At 34.5% G+C, this 22,725-nt stretch overlaps 1 protein-coding gene across 16 annotated transcripts in view; it reads right to left on the bottom strand.

The window, feature by feature from the left end:
• The window catches only part of Rim (Rab3 interacting molecule), a 513,404-nt gene that overhangs the window by 8,333 nt on the left and 482,346 nt on the right, over nt 1-22,725 (bottom strand). For 2 of the 16 annotated variants that reach the window (XM_069820168.1, XM_069820172.1), the window contains one exon: nt 21,903-22,067. The exons of 12 other annotated variants lie outside the window; for them this stretch is intronic. Coding sequence is in view for 2 of the 4 variants with exons in the window: in XM_069820172.1 (XP_069676273.1) it covers nt 22,062-22,067 (6 nt within the window). In the remaining 2 variants the exon portion in view is untranslated. Of the gene's footprint in view, nt 1-21,902; nt 22,175-22,725 lie in introns of those variants that run through there. 2 more of the 16 variants (XM_069820171.1, XM_069820169.1) reach the window with 2 other exon arrangements.

Here is a 22,725-nt window from a genome sequence, read left to right as displayed (position 1 = left end):
ATAAACAAATGTATAGTATGCGTGCTAGTGCATGAAAGAACATTTTGGATTTTTTATGTACCACATTTTTACAGCTCGCACCCCATCCGCACCCCCCTTGCTCTGATCCTGGCACGTCACTGCATAGTGGGGAAAGACTGTACTTTGTTTTAAATCTGCACTACCTTAATGCCAGGAAACTTCCGACCTCCTCACTCTTTCATATCCCTAATTAGTGTCTTGTTGATAATTTGTGCACCTGAAATAATCAAAGTTGTGCTCTATTTCGAACAGATGCTTGTTCTTTTTATAACTCGGTGATTTTTGATCGCATGCGCTCTCTCATGTTACAACATGTTTCTACTGTATCTCAGTACGGTAGGGTTCCCAGACACATTGGAAAAAAATACGGGACACTTATCAGTTTTCATTGAGTAAGTTTAGTATGCGCACCCATCAAATATGCCAATCTTTCAGAGTGTGTGTAGTAAAGTTTACTACACAAACACTTTACTAAGGCTAAGTAAACAAATACATACTTACTTACTGGCTTTTAAGGAACCCGGAGGTTCACTGCCGCCCTCACATAAGCCCGCCATTGGTCCCTATCCTGAGCAAGATTAATCCACTCTACCATCATATCCCACCTCCCTCAAATCCATTTTAATATTATCTTCCCATCTACGTCTCGGCTTCCCCAAAGGTCTTTTTCCCTCCGGCCTCCCAACTAACACTCTATATGCATTTCTGGATTCGTCCATACGTGCTACATGCCCTGTCCATCTCAAACGTCTGGATTTAATGTTCCTAATTATGTCAGGTGAAGAATACAATGCGTGCAGGTAAGTAAACCACATTTGCATCAAGTTTAAGCTTCTTTATGTAAGTTGCCTTCAAGATGTTTTTACTAAGTTATTACAGAAATAGCTACAAAATACACTACTCACGTGACAATATTCTTATAAATCAATCCGCCTTGGCCTTGCAATATTTCCTTGAAGAATTAATTTCAATTAACAATTGTTTATTTTGAAGAATCGTATATGAAAAGCAACACAATCCTCACTGAAGATGATTTTACAACAAGCATTGATTGTACTGATTTTACAGACAATTTATTTTTCTCATCAGTCCATAGAGCATTCAAGCGAGAAAATAATCTTTCGACACACATATTTTTTCCAGGGATACACATAATGAACTCCACTACCCTCTTCAAATTTGAGAGTTCTCCTTCAGTACTTTTAAAACAATCCATTCAGACTTCATCTAAACGTTTGGTGTTCATCTACAATGCAATGATGAAGTGCGATGTTTGTAATTTGTAATGTTGAATAGTTTAGAACTCTAAAATACGGGACAGAAAGCTGTCCTGAAGACTTTTCTCGAGACAACGGGACGCATTAGCGAAAAATGGGATGATCCCGTATTTTACAGGACGTCTGGGAACCCTATAGTAAGGCGCACCTTACACTAAACTGGCAACATTTTGCTGGCGTGACTTCTCCATTCCAGCATAACCTTAATTAGAGCATTGTTAACATTTTATGTAGGTACTTGCAACTCTCACAGCTGTGCACTGATAATTACATGGTCATTCTTTCTGTGTTGCGTTTTATATGAAGAACGATTCTACATTATTCATAAAATATTGATATATTATTTGTGTAACTTTATTAGTTCTGTTAACATTACTTCCGTAATATTAGACTGGACTTATTGTGAAAAGTAAAACATATTATTTCATATTTTCTACATAATATTGTAATATTCATTTCTGCACAATTTTTCTTGTAGTGTTACTTTACTTTTATAAAAGAACTATGATATTTTTCCAATTTGTATTAGAGATTTAATTCAACCATTGTGTTGCTGCAATTCAGATTATAGCATTAAAGAAAAAAATAAATAATCTAACTTTTGAAACAAAAAAATGTAATGCGAAAATGTAATACAATGTTCCAAGGTTGTACTATTAAAAATCTTGTAATGTATAAAATAAAAATATCACAAGACAAAAAGCTCAAGCAAAAATCAATAATTTACATTAATTTTTGAAATGGTCAGCGAAGCCCAATATTAATGTCATATATCAATATATTCTGGATATTCTACACATAATATTACTCCACTAATCTCATTATTTTTAAAACATGTGGTCAGATTCTTTTAATTGATTTTAGATTTTAATGTTGTAAATAATTTGTACCTGAAGATGCCCCTATGAGGGCGAAACCGTTTATAAGATGATACAACATGATGTAAGTGAAAAAGTTTCTGCTCTGTCAGAATTGAATATCACAGCTATTGATGCTATCAACTGGTCAGGTCGTAAAATTCGTAAACACTTAAGAAATGACGCATTCCAAACTTGAACAAACCATACCTTGCGTGGTAAAGAAGTTATTGTTTATAGTGATCTCCCCAAGGCTAACCCATGGATAAGCAATCGAAAGGGCCTATCTTCCTCAGAATGGACCAATGCTTTAAAAATGTCAAGCAATATTGCGGCGGTTCGCGCAATACCGGGCAGAACTCTAAGCACAACCCGCTGCCGTCATCCAGACTGTAGCGAGCTTGAAACACTTGGACACGTGCTTGGACAGTGCCCTAAAGGCGAGCTGCTGATCAATGCTAGACATCATCGTGTACGACATGCTTTGGCGACACCGTTAAAAACTTTAAATGGGAGATTCATGAGGAAGTACATTGTGTATCATCAGATGGTTCTTTTAGACGGGCAGACATTGTTGCTATTAATGGACGCTTAAAACGGGCTCTTGTTCTTGACCCTACTATCCGTTTCGAAAGAAACCTAAATCAGGCCACCGAAGTTGATATTGAGAAGAAGTCCATATATGAACCTTGTCTGCCTTATCTTTCTCAAAAGTACAACGTCCTTCTTAAACAATGGTCTGTCATTGGTTTGCTGTTTGGCAGTAGAGGTTCAATTACAAAATTCACATGGAATTATCTTAAGGAATTTCACATTCCTTTTGATTATGTAATGTCTATTCTTATAAATATTATCAAGGATTCTCTTCAAATATTACATACATCATCATCTCTATTTTAATTAATCCACTTATATTTGCCTTCAACAATTAACTTTCTTTTTTCTTTAATGTATCACATCACATATATTGTACATGTTTATTATATTCAGGACCCTTGTGGTCACTCAAATTCTTTGAGCTGATGTCTATAATTTAGAAAAATATATATAAAACACTGAATTAATTTGTTTTATATTTGTGTTAAGATTGAAAGATTTAATATATTTATATATATAACATTAAAAATCAATAAGTTGAGCTTAATAACATATTTTCAGTAGCACGCATGCACCTCCTCATGTTATAACACGTATGCGCCGTCTCCCTGGTTAATCGAGGTAGGAAATCCTCCCTCCTTGTGTTCCACACAACTGAAATTATTATGAAAGTAAATTATTATTCAAGGAAAATGCTTTACATAATATGATTCATTTTGAGTTTTTGCACCTCTAAGAAGCGAAATGCAATACAGAACATTAAGATAAAATTTAATTAACAAATTAAAACGTGAAAACTGTCAGCTTATGCACAGCAGTGAAAGAAGTTGCGAAATAATTCCTTAATAAAAATGAGAACTAAACATAACGATAATTGAACTAATGAGTAAATTGGATTGCACGTGATGTGAAAAAAAGTTTGAGCTGCGATTTATTTGTGCAAAGTGGGGAAACAGAATAGGCACGGGTTAACTTTTGCTGGACACTAATCCACAAAGCCCCCCTGGTGCTGCCCGTGCATGAATATCATGACATTGCTATGTTTTCTGCATGATTTTTTACCATTGTGTCGACTACGCACAAAAGTAACTAAATATTTTATGTTTATAATTTCATATGCAATTAATAAAAATGTGAAATACACCTCACATGAATATATATTCTTACTCCTTTGCATAAGAAACTTCGACATTAATGTATGTTTGTTAATATTTTGGAATTATGTTTCAATTATCTAGAAAAACTAGTTTATTATGTTTCTAAAACAACGATTCAAATAAACACTGCAGTCATTTTTCATTAAAACAAATATTCACACAAAAAGAAGTCAATGTGCATAATTGCAAGAGCGATGATGATATACTGGGTGTTCATTTCAAAGTGTGTCATGACGTCACTGTTGTGAGTCAGCGATTTGAAGCGAGTTTCAGCTTTTATGTCAGAGAAGTTGCCTATTAATCAAGGCGTTCAATCTGAACTTGAGAACTTGTACGGTGTAACTTGAACGTCGTAGCAACAGATGGCGGTCAGTACTGTCTGTGTGCTACCATAACCTCTTTCGAACTGTGTTTTGCGCGGGCAAGTCGTACGCAGGGTATTTGTTATCATCAGTTGCATACGGCAACATTTCACAACACAAATCAAATGCTCCGTGTCCATATTGACCGTCGAAGTTAATGTCAACAAATACGTAAGTAATCGTCTTAACCCTCTCCCCATATCCCGACAGTAAGAAAAAACCCACCTCAGTACGTGTTTCCAAACAGTTAACATTCCTGCCACTACCGGCGTTACCGTACGCATCGGTAAGCACTCTTCAGAATGAACGCCATACTTGCTAGACGACTTCTCTGACACATAGGTAATACACCTCTGCGGAAGTGTAGGAAGATTGAATTCTCTAGGCTCATCGGCTAGCCACATGACGGCATACAGCGAGCCATGACACACTTTGAACTGAACACCCAGTACATACAGTGGACAGTGACGTGGTGCAATTTCAATATTATTTTCAAAGAAATATTGTGGCATTGTAGTAGAGATTCAACAATGGATTGAATATAAACTTTTAGGCAACATAATGCATAAATACTATTTGCTACCTGAAATAATTTGCTTCTTTATACTAAAAAGATTTTCATTAATGATAACACAGTGCAGCATGATTTTCTATGAATTGAAACTAAATATTTTTGTCTACTTTTGTGTGCTGATTACGAAAATGTACTTAGTTTTTACCCATCATATCGGAATATTCCACAATTCGCAATTTTATTTTTAGTTACACGTGTGGGGACTGAATTTGCCATACAGCAATACGTTTTTTGCAACATGTTCTACATCTCTCAAAGTTTTGTTTTCATTCTTTTTGCAGATTTTAATTAAACGACATTGACGACACCAGTGGAGAAGGCCAATGTGTGTGTGGTGTGCTGAGTATAAATCATCAATGTGTCTTATGAAATAAATTAAACGGAAAGTTTTCATTTACAATCCTTATAGGTTAATAGTAATATCAAAAAAGCAAATCCTATTAACTTTTTTCGCATATCTGAGTTATCAGTACATCTCATAACTTTGTAAAATGTATAGGTCATGTTTTTTAATACCGGTATATGGTAAATAAATATTGCTTCTTGGTCATATGCTACATTATCTTATTTTTGGTCTGTTCCAATATAACTCCATAAACACTGAAGAATTTACAGTAATACCTTCCGCATTACTATTACAAGTCCATGACAGAAGTTTGGATCAATAAAAGATCATAATCATTTCTATAATCTTAAAATAATTACAATTAAACTCAATGTCATACTGATATTTCAACAAATAATTCTAATAGGAATGTAACTCACAATAAGTTTAGAAGATTGGACTTACCTCTATCTGCCAGTAAAATGAAGGGAGGAGAAAAAATCTTATTCGTTAGGGTCATTACAAATGTCAATGGTTGGTCAAGTGAATTTCGCTATTCATAACAGTTCAAATGAAAACAGCATTCCTCTCATCCCATCCTCTTCCTCCGTTTTGATGCAGACGGAAGTAATTGCAACCTTAGAAACTTAGTGTGTTCTGTATTTCATAAAGAAAAATGCCCATCTCCTATTTCATAAGTCACTATTGCTCCTTCTTACTTTAAAGGGTTACTGAAATATAATAATATAATATTCTGCAATTAATAGTCTGTTTAAATGAACTCATTTTATGGCGAAGATTATTCAAATATCATAACAAGGTTAGGACCAATAGCAAACCATCAATTTTAATATAAATTTTAAATAAATAAGTAGATATTTAATTACTCTTATTCAGTACTAAAACCATAATAATAAGTTTTTCCATACGACATCAAAAGATTTCATTTCGGAATATGTATGATAAGTCTTTCTTGTGTTAAATTTTAACGTACCTTGTTAACATGTTTCGACCTATTTTGGGTCGTTGTTGGAGTTGGCGCCTGTTGTTTCCTGTGTGGGTGCGTTCGTAGTGTAGAGTCAAAGAGTGTATGTGTTTTGAAATTGAGTTGTGTGTTGAGAATATCGTTGGGGTGTGTTTTCGCGTGTCTGTATATTTCATATTGTTCTAGTGTGTTGAGTTTCTGGCTTTTTGGTTGGATGTGCAGTATTTCTATGTCTGTGTTGATGTCTCTGTAGGTGTGGTTGGCATTTTTGTTGTGTTCTGCATATGTGGAGGTGTTTTGTAATTTTGTTATGGCTGTGATGTGTTCTTTGTAACGTGTTTGAAATGATCTGCCGGTCTGTCCTATGTAGAAGTTGTTGCAGGTGTTACATTTCAGTTTATATATGCCTGTGTGGTTGTATTTGTTTGTTTGTGTGTTGAGATGTTTTTGTAACACCTGCACAAATGTAACATCTGTAACAACTTCTACATAGGACAGACAGGCAGATCATTTCAAACACGTTACAAAGAACACATCACAGCCATAACAAAATTACAAAACACCTCCACATATGCAGAACACATCACAAATGCCAACAACACCTACAGAGACATCAACACAGACATGGAAATACTGCACATCCAACCAAAAAGCCAGAAACTCAACACACTAGAATAATATGAAATATACAGACACACAAAAAACCACCCCAACGATATTCTCAACACACAACTCAATTTCAAAACACATACACTCTTTGACTCTACACTACGAACGCACCCACACAGGAAACAAGAGGCGCCAACACCAACAACGACCAGTTCTGAAGATGACCCAAAATAGGTCGAAACATGTTAACAAGGTACGTTAAAATTCAACACAAGAAAGTTCTTATCATACATATTCCGAAGTGATACAATGTTAAAAGTTGTGTAATCAAGATGTATAAAAGGTTTCAATTATCAATGTAATGGACCAATAGAAACTAGCACAAAAATTCCATAAACGAGAAAAATAACGTGTCATGAGAGAAGGATTTCATTTTTCAATAACATATTACATTATCTCGATTCAGAAATATAAAATATTAAAAATTCTATTACAAAAATTATTTTAGATTCTGAACCTATATCCTGAATATGATACAACTGTGTCAGGATATATAATTCAAAGACTATTGCATCACTAAAGTATCAAAGAGATTTTCTGTAATTTATTGGAGTAAGAATTATATATTCATGTCATATGTATGAAAGTGCATTATCCATCGTATGATACGCAGTCATTACAACTGTTTCAAAATTAATTAAAATATTTTTATGCAATATTAATTTAAAATATATATACACAAAAATATCAGAATGAAAATAGTGCTCAGTCACAAAATTCTAAATTACAAATAAATAAAGATAAATGCTTGGATGCTACTACTAACTTATACTTAATACAGACTACTTTAAGTAAACTTAATCACATGAGATTATATTCCAAAATTAACATCTGTTAATGTGAGAAATTCAATTTTTTTATGATTTCCATATTATTCTGTACAAAACTTTGCCTTTTATCTTGTCAAGTAAGTTGTTTGTACAGGGTGAACAGCTGAGTGGTTTTCTGGCACGCAACATTTGCTTTGTCTGTACTGGTACATGCTTAATTAGCACAATACAGCAGAGTTAGGATCTAGGACATCAGGCTCAAGTCCTGTCGCGTTTGTTTTTCATTATGAGTTGTGTTTCTGAGTAATCACAAAGAACAAAATGGATCAGTTAAAGTATTCTGTTCCAAAAGAGTATTTTTATATGATTCAAAGATAGTTTTGAAAATATTCACCCGAGTTAGTGAAATTCCAAACCTGTAAATAAATTTCGTGACACACGTTCTTTTAGGTAGGCCTACATAATGTAAATACAGATGACTTTATGAGGAGCTGGGTTCTTTTACGTACCATAATGTAAATATGAAACATGTACGGTACTTCCCAGCTTTACTTCTCTCTAGGAGGAAACCATTGCCTCCGGCCAGATCTGAACCCACGAACTTAGGCTCTAATGGCTATCATGGTATCAGTTAGATCAGTGAAGACGACAAGAGTGTTTGAACAAATTGCTTACAGCCTAGGTAATTAAATAGAAAGTAGCTTTAACATATTTTACAGAAACGGAGAATTTCTTATACAGTGAAACCTGTTCAAACCGGAACCTGAATAATCCGGAATCCTGTCTATTTAGGAACAATTTATTGGTCCCAGCGAAATTCGTATGTATTATGTGTAATTTTCCCTGAATAAAATGGAAACTGTCTAATGCGGAAATGGAAACTGTCTAACGCGGAAACGGAAACTGCCTGTTACTGTTCAGAATGGAAATAATATTTTGGACACACTATATTTTGAAACAGCATGTAATTTCAAGGAATGTACGAAATATGTAGGTCACTATGACAAAAACAAGTTTTCTTTGCAAAATTTTAGAGGGTGCGAGGGGGTGTGTTGGCCTGTCAGTCATAAATTTTATTACCCTGTTGACTAGGCAGACTAGTCCCTTCATAGATTTTGAATGCTTCACACCCGTAGCTAGACAGAGCGATTTCCTGGTAAAAAAAGTTGCGTAAAATGTGGCATTAACATTAAGTGATGGAGTAAAAGTTATCGAGTTAAAGGAAAATTAGAAACGAAGTGTATGTGAAATAATGTTGAAGTTCAGTTGTGGAAAACTCAGATGTGACACTTTAAAGATAAAGATCACAATGAGTGAGTGGCTTGCGGCCAATATTGGTGACATAAAAGGAATCAGAAAGCAACTGTTTATGTGGAAATAAATGAACTGTTGTGGGAGTGGGTTCTTCATGACCTTTCAAAGAACATGCCAATCTGGATCTATTCTGCAAAGCAAGCCATCGAACTGGCAAAGAAAGTAGATAAACCAGAATTCAAGGCTTCTAATGGATGGCTCCTAGTCCAATTAATTAATAATGTGCAGTGATATACAGTAAAGTATTAGAGTATAGTGTTAGATATTAAATTGAATGAGATTAGTAAACTTTAGTAGTGTTTAATGACTAATGAGTGAGTTACGATAACATTTATACAAAAATGAGATTTTAATCAAGATGATTCGCCAACGTAATAAGCGACAGAAAGCTGATTTAATGTGAGTAGTGTTAAACGGAATATTTTGTACTTCTTGCAGTTTGCGGCATGCCATTTTGTTTTTCATATATACGAATGATAAAATATTCCATTTTAATGTAACACCTGAATAATACAGAAACCTGTTCACAAAGGAAAAAAAAATTAGGACCATGTCACTTCCGTCTTGAACAGGTTTCTCTGTAATTCTATATGTAGACATATATATTTAATGAATTCTAATGAAGATGCATAATGGAGAAATAGACCCACATCTCTTCTTCTTTTAGAATGCACTTGGTTCCACCTTCATAGATGGTTATGTCATTCCTTAAAGAGATACCAGAAATGTTTTGGAAACGAAAGCAGATATTTTCAGCATTTTCTTGATTAATTTTGGTGAGTAAATAATTATTTATATGTTTATTTTCAAGTACATTAATACGTAAATCATTTACAGTTTCGTTTGCGTTATGGACACTGAATTGTCCCTGTAATCGGTAGGTGAAAACACTTTTTGACAAGACAACAGTTGGAGACAAACCACTAACTGTTCGACCTGTAGTTTAGTATTGTTGCGTAAACTGAAAGAAACAAATTATTTGCATTATAAGAATGTTTCTTTCTTTGTCTATTCAAGAATAGTATACATAATAAACGGTAAGTAATGCCATTAATTTCAGGGGGTTATTCTTTTAGATATTTCAAACAAAAAAGTTTCATACAATTTTACTCATTACATTTTACATTTTGTTACATTTTAAAATTCCTTTTCGGAACGAAAAGTTAAATTTGTTGAGATCAAATTTTTGTACATATAAAGGACAAAACTAAAATTCTTTCTATCATTTATTATCATAATATCCTGCTCTCTTAAATTGACTGAGTATATTGGGAATTAATTTAGTAGCTTTCCCAAAATACAATATGAAATGTTTCATATAAACAGGGCAAGGTTCCTTGCGTATGTAGATATTGTGACAGCCCCGTCGAGACTCAATCACGCATCCCATAGAGGGCAGGGCACGTGTGGAAGGATCAGGCGACACGGCAAATGAAGTTGCGCACACATCTACTTCCTAGGGCATGCGCTGTGACGAGGGGAGAGGGGGAAGTAAAGCAGCTGGTGACTAAGGGAAGAAATCCAGAGAAGTCTAGATAGGCGCCATCTTCACGGCATCTGTAGATTGATCGCAAAATCGTATCTTCTCGAAACTATGGTTTAGTGATAAATACAGGACGCGAGGAGAACAGAGTTGTCAGTTTTTGGTCAGAAAGCAGTGTGTAGCAGTGAAGCCAGCTTCGAGACCGGAGTTCGACTTGAGTGTTTGTCCGCGGCTGTGCGAGGGTCCAGGCGGGAGGAACGCAGTTGGAAGACTTGAGTTCGAGTGCAGTGGACTGTCCCCGGAAGGCCTGAGTTCGAGTGCAGTGGACTGTCTCTAGAAGGCTTGGGTTCGATATACTGTGAACTTGAGTGAATGAGCTAGAGAAACTAGCCAAGGCAACGAACTGTGAACTGAGAACTGACAGTTGTTTTGTAAATAGTGCTTTGTGAACATTAGTTGTTAAGATTAGCAGTACATTGTTGTTCTCAATAATCCAAGTGAATTGTCATTGTTGTCTGGGGAGTGCAATAACGAATACTGTGTTGCTGTGTGGAGTGGAAATCCCATTGTTGACGGGAGTGTTTAAACTCAATTATAGAAAGTGATTATTGTTGTTGTGAGAATAAAATTACATTATTGTTTTGTATTAAAAGTTACAATATACTGCACGTGCCCCCTGGATAACGCTAAATGAGCAACACAAAAAGGCCTGCAACCAGCACAATGACCTTCACTTCTGAGGAGTGTACTTTCAGTCGACAGCCAGGGACAACATTGAATGCTACCACCTTCTTACCTGCAGGAAACTTGATGCTAAACAACAGAAGATAGCCAACTTGACTAAATTATACTGGACAGCAAGATTCCAAATGAACTAGAAGAAGATTTCAGTTGGACGGCCATTGGACGAAGAAGAAGAAGATGTTTCGTATAAACTTTTTTTCTCGGAAAGGAAGCAAAAACGAGCAAAATTGTATTAAATATTTTTATTTTAAATACCCAATTGCGAAAAAACTGTTTAAGTTGTCAATAAATTAGTTCAGTTTTTTCGAAATAGGGTACAGCATTTAATTTAGAAGGGCGCTAAATTACTGTTCAAAGTCACCTCGGCGTTCAAAGTCACCCCACTTTACGGTATCTCAAAGAATAATACCTTAAAATTATGGACATTGCTTATGGTTCACCCTGTATTCCTATTTCCAGTAATTTACACAAGTCAGCAAGCTTACAAAGGATCTCATGATTTAGTCAAGATTTCTATATGCAGAACAGTATGTTTGCAAGAATTTTTTTTTTCAGAAACCAAAGAGAAAGAAAACGAATTAAAAAAAGGAAATAATGTTATCATATTGTCTCAAAAACTATTTAAAATTCTTATTACTGACGGAAAAAAATATTTTATATTACTATTTTATCACTTTATTTGATAAACAATCTTCAAATTATGTTATTAATTACTAAATTAATAATTTAAAAAATAATAATATCAACAGTTCATTTCTTTCCACAGCTGAAAAGTAAGTTACAGAACATAATATTTTTTAGATCAATATTTCCAGAAACACTGAACTACGGTATGATGCATGGTGTACAAAAAAATTTTATTAAGGGATTAGGTACAGCTTACAGCAGTAAAAGTTTTGGAAATATTCAACATGTTTTTCCTCCATTACTGTATCTTGTACAATGAAAATTGGTATGTCTTTTTGTTATATGAAAAAATATTTTTACGATTTAAAAAAATTATATATATATATATATTTTTTTTTTTCAAAATTCAAAATTCAAAATGGTGACAGTTCACTGTGCAATGATGAAGCATTTCCCTCATAACTCATAAACTTGTTAACATTTTCATGTTCTCTCTCTTTCATTTTATTGGTGAAACTCATGTTTACAATATCATGCTCTTTCAACAACATTCCATAATAAATATTATTTTTCTTTATTTTGTATTGTAAGAAAATACTGATATTTGACCTTTTTTAAAATTAATTTATTTTTATCATACAATCTATCAAAGGTAGAGAAGTGATTGTGCATCATATTGTAGATATGACATGCATAAATACACACAAAAAATTTCATTACAGAATGTTGGATAGTTTTTGAGTTATGAGGGAAACGCTTCATCACTGCACAGTGAACTGCCACCATTTTGAATTTTGAAAAAAAAAAAAAAAAAATATATATATATACACACACACAGTAATGGAGGAAAAAAATGTTGAATATATCCAAAACTTTACTGATGTAAGCTGTACCTAACTCCTTAATGAAGAAACCATAACAGATAATTCTGTAGGAACAAAAAATTAATCTTTACGTAAAGATAGTTGTTTGAAGACTAAACGTTATAAATCATATTAGTCTTGATAACTGGCGTTTCTTAACTTTGTAAATTAATTTCAGAGGCCTCTGTCTTCATCTGAAATGTAAATTTCTTTCTCACAAAACAGATATATTTTTGGACAAACCTAAAGCAGGAATAAGCAAACTTTCAAACTTTGTTGATTGAATTGGCTATGACAAATATGTTTCTACAAAAAATTAAACTACTTGGTACAAATGGCTAATGTTTTGTAATACTTTCCACAATGTTTCAGAAATACCATATATGTATTTGTCAGATTATTAGAAAGACAACAAAAATGAAATTAATAGTCTACTTACTCCTGCCACATTTTAAAAAATGCAAGACAAAACAACTATTGCACTACTCCTACCTGAGATTTAAGTTACAGTGTGTTTTGTGTATATGTGACTGCTTTAAAAGGTGCAGTGCATACTTGATGTTTGTGATCCCAATAAACATTGAAAGTATATTATGTTGACTTACAAAATTATAGGTGTAAATTTAAAGTTATTTGGTACGTTCCTTCGAAATTGTTCAAATCGACTTTACAGGGAGTTATACCTGAAAGCTTGATTTGCAAATTTAAGGTTAGTTTATTCACTAACTTCATATAAATTAGGTACGAAATACACATTAAAAATAACAGAAATTAAGCAAATAATACAATAATAATTACCAATTAAAAGTACAATATTTTCATATAAAATTATATTATAAACATTTAACCTATATTATGCTGACTTACAAAATTATAGGTGTAAATTTAAAGTTATTTGGTACGTTCCTTCGAAATTGTTCAAATCGACTTTACAGGGAGTTATACCTGAAAGCTTGATTTGCAAATTTAAGGTTAGTTTATTCACTAACTTCATATAAATTAGGTACGAAATACACATTAAAAATAACAGAAATTAAGCAAATAATACAATAATAATTACCAATTAAAAGTACAATATTTTCATATAAAATGATATTATAAACATTTAACCTATATTATGCTGACTTACAAAATTATAGGTGTAAATTTAAAGTTATTTGGTACGTTTAACCGGCCCAGGAACAATTTTTCCTTCGAAATTGTTCAAATCAACTTTACAGGGAGTTATACCTGAAAGCTTGATTTGTAAATGTAAGGTTAGTTTATTCATTAACTTCATATAAATTAGGTACGAAATACACATTAAAAATAACAGAAATTAAGGAAATAATACAATAATAATTACCAATTAAAAGTACAATATTTCCATATAAAATGATATTATAAATTAAAGAGCCGTATTTACAAAATAATTTTGATTAAAGCAGTGCCTACGAACTTATATTTGTGCATTAATAATAATATCTTGGGTAAAATTCAACTTGAGATGAGGTTATTTATGATGTGGCAAGAAAAACAAAAAAATAATGGGCTACTGTAGAAAAACAGTTCTTGATTTTAAAATTTTGTTTTATTGTTATTATCCACTTAAGGGAAAAATTACCTAAACCATTTGTTCTTCTTTTTTCATGCCAAATAATATCCTAACCAAGCTATATTATGGTTGTAATGGTTGTAATTAAGTTAATTTTACTATGTTTATATAAAATACACCATTGTTAAAAAATATTGGATGATTTCAGAAGGCTATATTTTCACCAATATTGAACATAAATACATGATCTTACCACCATTTGAAAGAGGAAAGTTTGAAGTTCCATTCTAACCTTAGATGCACTCGATGTGAGCCCCACATTTAATATGGCAGACACCCAGGCAGTGTTCCCATTCTTGCCAATCCCTCTCAAGCATGTGTGTGTGACGTTTTCTGATTGCTTTGTTAATATGTCTTCTCAATTCAGCCAACATCGCTGGAAGTGAAGGTATGTAAACACTATCTTTGGCGAAAATCCACAGAAAGAAATCATACATTGTGATATCCGGTGACTGGGCTGGCCATATGCAGAAGGTGCTGTCTGATTCCATTGCACGACCAATCCATTGACCTGGTAGGTGTTGATTTAGGTACTCCAAGACCTCTATATATCAATGTGGTGGGGTTCCATTTTGTTAGAAAATGAATCTCTGTTCCTTCTCATTCGTGAGTTGTGGCATTAGCCAATTTTCCTATATCAACACTTACCAGGTCGACGGATTGGACGGCCGGATTTCACAGTGTGTGATTTCTTTCTGTGGGGTTTCGTCAAGGACAATGTTTACATAATTCCACTTTCAGCGATGTAGGCCGAATTGAGAAGGTGCATTAACACAGCAATTAAGAATGTCACACAAGACATGCTTGAAAGGTTTTGTCAAGAATGGGAACACCGCCTGGACATCTGCTGTATTACAGTGGGGCTCACATCAAGTGCATCTAAGGTCAGTATAAAACTTCAAACTTTCCTCTTTCAAATGGTGGTAGGATCATGTATTGATGTTCAATATTGATGAAAATATAGCCTTCTGAAATCGTAAAATAATTTGTAACCACGGTGTATATACTTTTATTGTTCAAATATATACAAAACATACACTGTGTCCACAGAAACATTCCATGGTTATAAACTGCTATAATTTTGTAACTATGTGTATTACGAAATTCATACCAGTGCCATTAGAAAGAACGGCTCAAAGAATTTCAGGGGATGTGTAGCTGTAATTGTTGATGGATAACAATAGATGGCACCATAAAAAAGACGCTGTTCCTTTTTTTTTTTTGCTTGTTATCGTGGCATTATTGGATAGAAGCAAATTGTGTTAAATAACGTGAATGTTTACATTTCAAGTGTGAATTCTGCAGCATTTAGAGAGCTATGGTGAACCCACAGGAACATAGTGTGTGTTTTTCAACCATTCTCTTATTTCGGAATATGTATGATAAGACTTTCTTGTGTTAAATTTTAACGTATCTTGTTTACATGTTTCGACCTATTTATGGGTCATCTTCCGAACTGGTCGTTGTTGGTCTTGGTGCCTCTTGTTTCCAGTGAGGGTGCGTTCATAGTTTAGAGTAAAGAGTGTATGTGATTTGAAATTGAGTTGTGTGTTGAGAATATCGTTGGGGTGTGTTTTCGTGTGTCTGTATATTTCATATTGTTCTATTGTGTTGAGTTTCTGGCTTTTTGGTTGCATGTGTAGTATTTCCATGTCTGTGTTGATGTCGCTGTAGGTGTGGTTGGCATTTGTGATGTGTTCTTTGTAACGTGTTTCAAATGATCTGCCTGTCTGTCCTATGTAGAAGTTGTTGCAGGTGTTACATTTGAGTTTGTATACGCCTGTGTGGTTGTATTTGTTTGTTTGTGTTGTTTGTGTGTTGAGATGTTTTTGTAGAGTGTTATTTGTTCTGTATGCGATGTTGTAATTTAATTTCTTGAATGAGGTTGCAATTTTATGCGTGTTTTTGTTTTCGTATGTTAGTGTGATGTATTTTTTGTGTTCTTGTGTTTGTGTTGTATTCTTATGTTTTTTGTGGTTATGTTTTGTCTTATGTATTATGTTGTCAAATGTAACACCTGCAACAACTTCTACATAGGACAGACAGGCAGATCATTTCAAACACATTACAAAGAACACATCACAGCCATAACAAAATTACAAAACACCTCCACATATGCAGAACACATCACAAATGCTAACCACACCTACAGAGACATCAACACAGACATGGAAATACTACACATACAACCAAAAAGCCAGAAACTCAACACACTAGAACAATATGAAATATACAGACACACGAAAACATACCCCAACGATATTCTCAACACACAACTCAATTTCAAAACACATACACTCTTTGACTCTACACTACGAACGCACCCTCACAGGAAACAAGAGGCGCCAACACCAACAAGGACCAGTTCTGAAGATGACCCATAAATAGGTAGAAACATGTAAACAAGGTACATTAAAATTTAACACAAGAAAGTCTTATCATACATATTCCGAAGTGATACAGTGTTAAAAGTTGTGTAATCAAGATGTATACATTCTTTTATATATGGTCTGGAATTCAGTGTTGTAGAGGTGGACCATTAATGTTTATGGATATTGAAGAAGATATATTAAGAACAGCAAGAGATGATCTAAGATCAGTACAGATCTCCGTGTAGGCACTCATATGCTGTATGACTCAGTATGGACAGAATTCTTCTCTAGGTATCTTTTGCAGATTGTCCGTAGCAGTCCAATTGCATCTCTCGTACCTTTTCCCTTCCTGAAGCCAAGCTGCTCTTCTTCCAACTGTTTTTCCATCTCAGAATATAAACGTCAATTCAGTAGGTATTCACAGAAGAATTTTCGCCGAGTGTGATATCAGGCTGATAGTCCTGAACTCGTTACACTTCTTGGCATTATTTTTCTTCGGTATTGGAAGCAACACTGTCTCCGTAAAATCTTCAGGCCAGTTGCCTTTCTCATATATTTCTTTGCATAATGATAGAATTTCCTTCTTCTCTTCACTAGTTCAATGGGGATTCCATCAACTCCTGTTGCTTTCCCATTCTTCATTTCCCTAAGCGCTAGTTCAACTTCTTCCCTTAAAATAGAAAATCCCTTTTCGTCTTCTAATACGGCTGCTTCGTCATCTATAGTCAAGTCATCTGGACGATTCCCTGTCTCATATAACTCTTCTATCAATATATATCACATGTAAATTAATAATTTGACAATGAAATGAAAGCTAAATTTACAATATTTTGTAATTAATTTCATTTTATAATAATATTTTTCTTCTCCACTGTGGTCAGCATACAACTTCATATGATATGAAAGTGCCCGCAAATATTGTTTCACATTATTCTTGTCCTTATATTGATTGTATTGGTGTATAATCTCTTCAATTCGTCATAGATTTGCAATATATTTATTGTTTAGGGAGTGTCCTGCGTTTAATATGATCATAACAAATTTGGATTATGGTATTCTGTCTCATTCTGTTCTTGTATTACATTTTCTATAAATCTCCAAATACTGACATGAAGTCCAGCAATCATTTTTTGAAATTTAGAGTAGAGACCTATACATTATTGGTTCTATGAACACCTTGCAACGTTATTTCCTAGGAATTTGACACAGAAGGTGGGAATCTTGGCGGTGTAGTTCTCCAAAAAGAATGTTGAATAATCGTTTATATACATAAAATTTATTGCATATTTCTGCATATTGGACATTTTGACTTACTTACTTACTTACAAATGGCTTTTAAGGAACCCGAAGGTTCATTGCCGCCCTCACATAAGCCCGCCATCGGTCCCTATCCTGTGCAAGATTAAGCCAGTCTCTATCATCATACCCCACCTCCCTCAAATCCATTTTAATATTATCCTCCCATCTACGTCTCGGCCTCCCTAAAGGTCTTTTTCCCTCCGGTCTCCCAACTAACACTCTATATGCATTTCTGGATTCGCCCATACGTGCTACATGCCCTGCCCATCTCAAACGTCTGGATTTCAAGTTCCTAATTATGTCAGGTGAAGAATACAATGCGTGCAGTTCTGTGTTGTGTAACTTTCTCCATTCTCCTGTAACTTCATCCCGCTTAGACCCAAATATTTTCCTAAGCACCTTATTCTCAAACACCCTTAACCTATGTTCCTCTCTCAGAGTGAGAGTCCAAGTTTCACAGCCATATAGAAGAACCGGTAATATAACTGTTTTATAAATTCTAACTTTCAGATTTTTGGACAGCAGACTGGATGATAAGAGCTTCTCAACCGAATAATAACACGCATTTCCCATATTTATTCTGCGTTTAATTTCCTCCCGAGTGTCATTTACATTTGTTTCCAAGTATATTTATGTATATCCTTATGGGGGAATGTTGTACTTTTGACAATTAAATTTTTCGATGTGGCAAAGTTGACTAATCTAACTCCATTGTCACTACTAATTGCGTGTAGGCTCTCTTTTCCAATAGTTGGTCTAAAAATATCCTCCTGTCCTACTTTAGCGTTGAAATCCCCCAATAAAATTTTCATATGATATCTAGGGAACTGATCAAAAGTATGTTCCAATTCCTCATAGAAGCTATCCTTTAGATAGTCGTCTTTCTCTTCTGTAGGGGCGTGAGCATTTATAACTATGATGTCGCACCATCTACCCTTAAGTACTAAATACGATAACCTGTCACTGATAAATTCGACCTTTTTTACTGCTGAGTTTATTCTTTTATGTACAAAGAATCCTGTTCCTAATTGGTGATTATTGTTTCCTTCCCCATAATACAACAAGTAATCTCCTATTTGTGATATGCCATTCCCATCTAACCTAACCTCTTGTACTCCCACAAAGTCTATTCTATATCTAGCTAGTTCTTTTGCTACTAATGTTACCCCTCCTGTTCTATAAAGACTAGTTACGTTCCAAGTGCCAAATCTCAAAACCTTATTCCTTTGCTGTGGTCGTGCCAGAGAATCAGTCCTATTCCGAGGCTTACTGTAGGAATTCGTAACAAGCTGTTTTTTACGGTGATGGGTTGTTAGCCCTTCGCCCAACCCCCAAGCTGGAGGACCACCCCTTATCGGCTGTCCACGACTGCTTATTCAATATATTCGCAGCTACCCTCCATATCTGGAGGCCGTCTCCTCTATCCGCAACCTGAGGACGCGCCATGCCGTGGTGATAGGGACCCACCATACATGGGGACATTTTGACTACTGGCCTTATTTGACTGTCGACATTTTTGTAGTGGACTTTCTGTATATTAGACTTTGTGCTGTGGACGAATTGACTTGGAATGAATTTAACAGAAGAAAAACAGTCATGTAAACAAAGGTGAATATTATCTTTCATTGTGTAGTGTAATGTAAGGAACCAGAAGCCATACCACATTTCATCATCATCATCATCATCATCATCATCCTCATCATCATCATCACCTTTTAACAATGGGTTCTTTGAGTCTTTAGGCATACTTTTTTTTTAGAAATTGTGTAGGAATATTAGACATTCACAAATTATGCGGCTCTTTGATCATGTGGTCAACATGTCTCAAGAGCTGCGCGTGAAAAAACACAGCGGTACACAACACAAGGGTTAGATATCCAATCCCTGAAGGAGGAAGTAAAATTTGCACATTCACCATCAGGATTACAAGCTGAGACCACGGGGTTTGTAGCCACATGTGCTACCACTGTATCACGTCAGTGAGCAATACAGGGTGTCCAACAAATTCCGTATCATAGGTGATATCATAAGATTTGTTATTAATTTTTTTTTTTATTTTAGGTGAACCATGCCGGCAATGGATAGGACGCAGAGGATCCAGAGAATGGTCTCCAAGGTCGCCAGACTTAAACCCCCTTAACTTTACTTTATGGTGTTATCTGAAGGAAAAGGTGTACAAAGTAAAGATTTGTGATCTGCAACATCTACGAACACGGATCAAGGAAAAGTGTCATGAAACCACCGCTGATATGTTACACTGCATTCTCAATAGCATGAAGTTTCACCTCCAGACATGTTATGAACCTTGGAGACGCTCATATCGAGCACATATAATTTACCCTATGATGTGAGACTTGTCGGACACACTGTATATTATCATCAAGACTATTTGCTAAAACTTTATTGTCTCAAAGCTTTTAAGTCCAAGTCTACGCTATCAAGATGTTTAAAAGTATCAGTTTTTGCTGAATTTATAGCTTTCGGATGGACAAAAAATACAATTAGTATTACTCAATAATTTTGAAGCATATGTTTGTGATTATCCTTAACACATTACCACAACATAATAACCTATACACTTTATTACGTGTATCCGTTATCAGTGAACAGGGCCGCCGAGAAGGGGGGGCAAAGGGGACGAGTGTATATGGGCCCATGAGCAATAAGGGCCCATCAGATTGAGTCTGATTACTTTTTATTATCATAATTATTCATAGATACATAAGGGTACTATATTTTGTAAGAATATTTGTTACATAAATTTGACATATTAACTCAACAATAGTAGAATTAATACAAATTACCACTTCATATGTAAATATTTAACTTTTATATAATAGAATATCGGTTTCCGGCATTAACGTTCACCGACACGACAACTGAGGGCCCCGGCATTTGGCTGAACTATGTTCCCGTCGCTTGTACTGAACACGTTCAATTATTTATTGGGTTGTCCTTTTTAACTACCAAACTTCTGCTGGCCCACCACAATATGCTAGTGGACTCTCTCAAACCGAAGTCTCAGGATACGTTTCTTTTTCAGTATATTGTATGTTTCGTGTCGAAACTTTCGTCTTTTCGTTGTCGTTTGTCTAGTAAATTCTGTTCATTAGTGTTACTGGTTATAGTTTAACTGCACAATGGACAAGTATAGGCATAAGTCGGGAGTTGAGAAGCACAAGGAGAGACAGAAAAAATTGGAAGATAATAATATGGATGCTAGACTGGGTGGAAAATATTATGAAGACATTAACAAAGAGATTAGTAATGAGCCGAAATATTTAAAACCATTCATGCCTCTAATTTAGGGCTAACTCCATTGAAACCTATGAATCTCCTAAATAGTCTGAGGGAATTAAAACGGGACAGTGTATTTCCAAATATTTGCATAGCCATTAGAATTTTCTATACAATTCCTGTGACAGTTGCTGATGCTAAAAGATCCTTCAGCAAAATGAAGGAAATAAAAAATGTATTCAGATAAACAATGTGTCAAGAACGACTGAGTAACCTTGGCCTCCTTAGTCTGGAGAGCGATCTTGCTAGATCTTTAAATTTTGGTGATATAATTGATGATTTTGCATCAATGAAGTCAAGGAGAGTTGTTTGTTGATGTTAGACTGCAAGTTAGAAATTACAGGTGTTTAGGAATAATGTTTTATGAATATAATATAGTGTGCTAATGTGAAGTTTTGCTAAAAGTTTCCAATATAATAAACGTGTATATTTTTAAGTTTGTATCTGTGTATGGGGTTACCTCTTATTTATTTTGCAAATAATTATTATGGTTAGAATAACTGATAACTTGTAATTGCTACTTTTTGCAACGGGGGTCCGAGTACAGTATTGCATAGGGGCCCATAAATTCTGTCAGCGGCCCTGTCAGTGAAGATAGTGGTAACATCATGTACTGAATGCAAAATATCACAAAGGTCTGTCATATATTAAATCATGCACAAACAAGGTGCATTTGTTTGCACATTTTCTTGCACAGGACCAATGTTATACTAACGTCTGTTGCGTCATATGCCCTCTTGAATCAGTCCTCACAGTATAGTAGATGTAGTTCCACCACTGTACTCGATAGCTCTTCCTCGAAGTCCGTGTGTCTCTATTCTGAACTAAGTTCAGCAGGCCATCACATTGAAAATTGCTTTTCTGAGGCTTCCTTTCATCTCTGGAAAGTTTCATAAAGGCGAAGTTGGAGAATGCCTCAAATTCTCAATCACTTCAAACATAGCCAAATTAAACTGACTATATTCTTCAGGACATTCTATTAGGTTCCTGCAAATTTATCGTATTTTTTAAATTATTTCCTTCACTTAATATTCCAGTCAAATATAATAGATAATTATTCTCTAAAAATGTTGTACACTACCATTTTTTCAGAAAATTAATTATTACTGTTCAGAAAGTCGTTAGCATGCTAGAACTATGGCGTTCTTTATGTACCGTAACTAACTAACTTATATACAGAAAGGTTATTAATAAATATATCACTGAAATCTACTTCTTGCAGATGATATTGTGATTTATACTTATCACTTCTTTGAATAAATTTTGGATTAAAAGACGAAATTATTTTACTTCTGCAACAAACGGAATTTCTCGTACTATATTTAATTGCTCAGTAAGATTTAAATTGTAGTTCTTCACTAAGTATATCCGAAGTTTATACAGTTTGAATACATTGGTATATCAAGTTAAAAATTTTTATTATCATTTTAACTCCAATGAGAACTTCATCCACACATGCTCAATATAAAGAACTTTGTCATATGTGTAGTTTCAAGTAACTGAAATTGAACCTAAGTTTATACTAGGGTTGGCCAATA

This window comes from Periplaneta americana, chromosome 3 (genome assembly GCF_040183065.1).
Source record: "Periplaneta americana isolate PAMFEO1 chromosome 3, P.americana_PAMFEO1_priV1, whole genome shotgun sequence".
NCBI lineage: Eukaryota > Metazoa > Arthropoda > Insecta > Blattodea > Blattidae > Periplaneta > Periplaneta americana.
The sequence above is the reverse complement of the archived record's forward strand: the minus strand, read 5'-3'. Positions and strand labels throughout refer to the sequence as shown.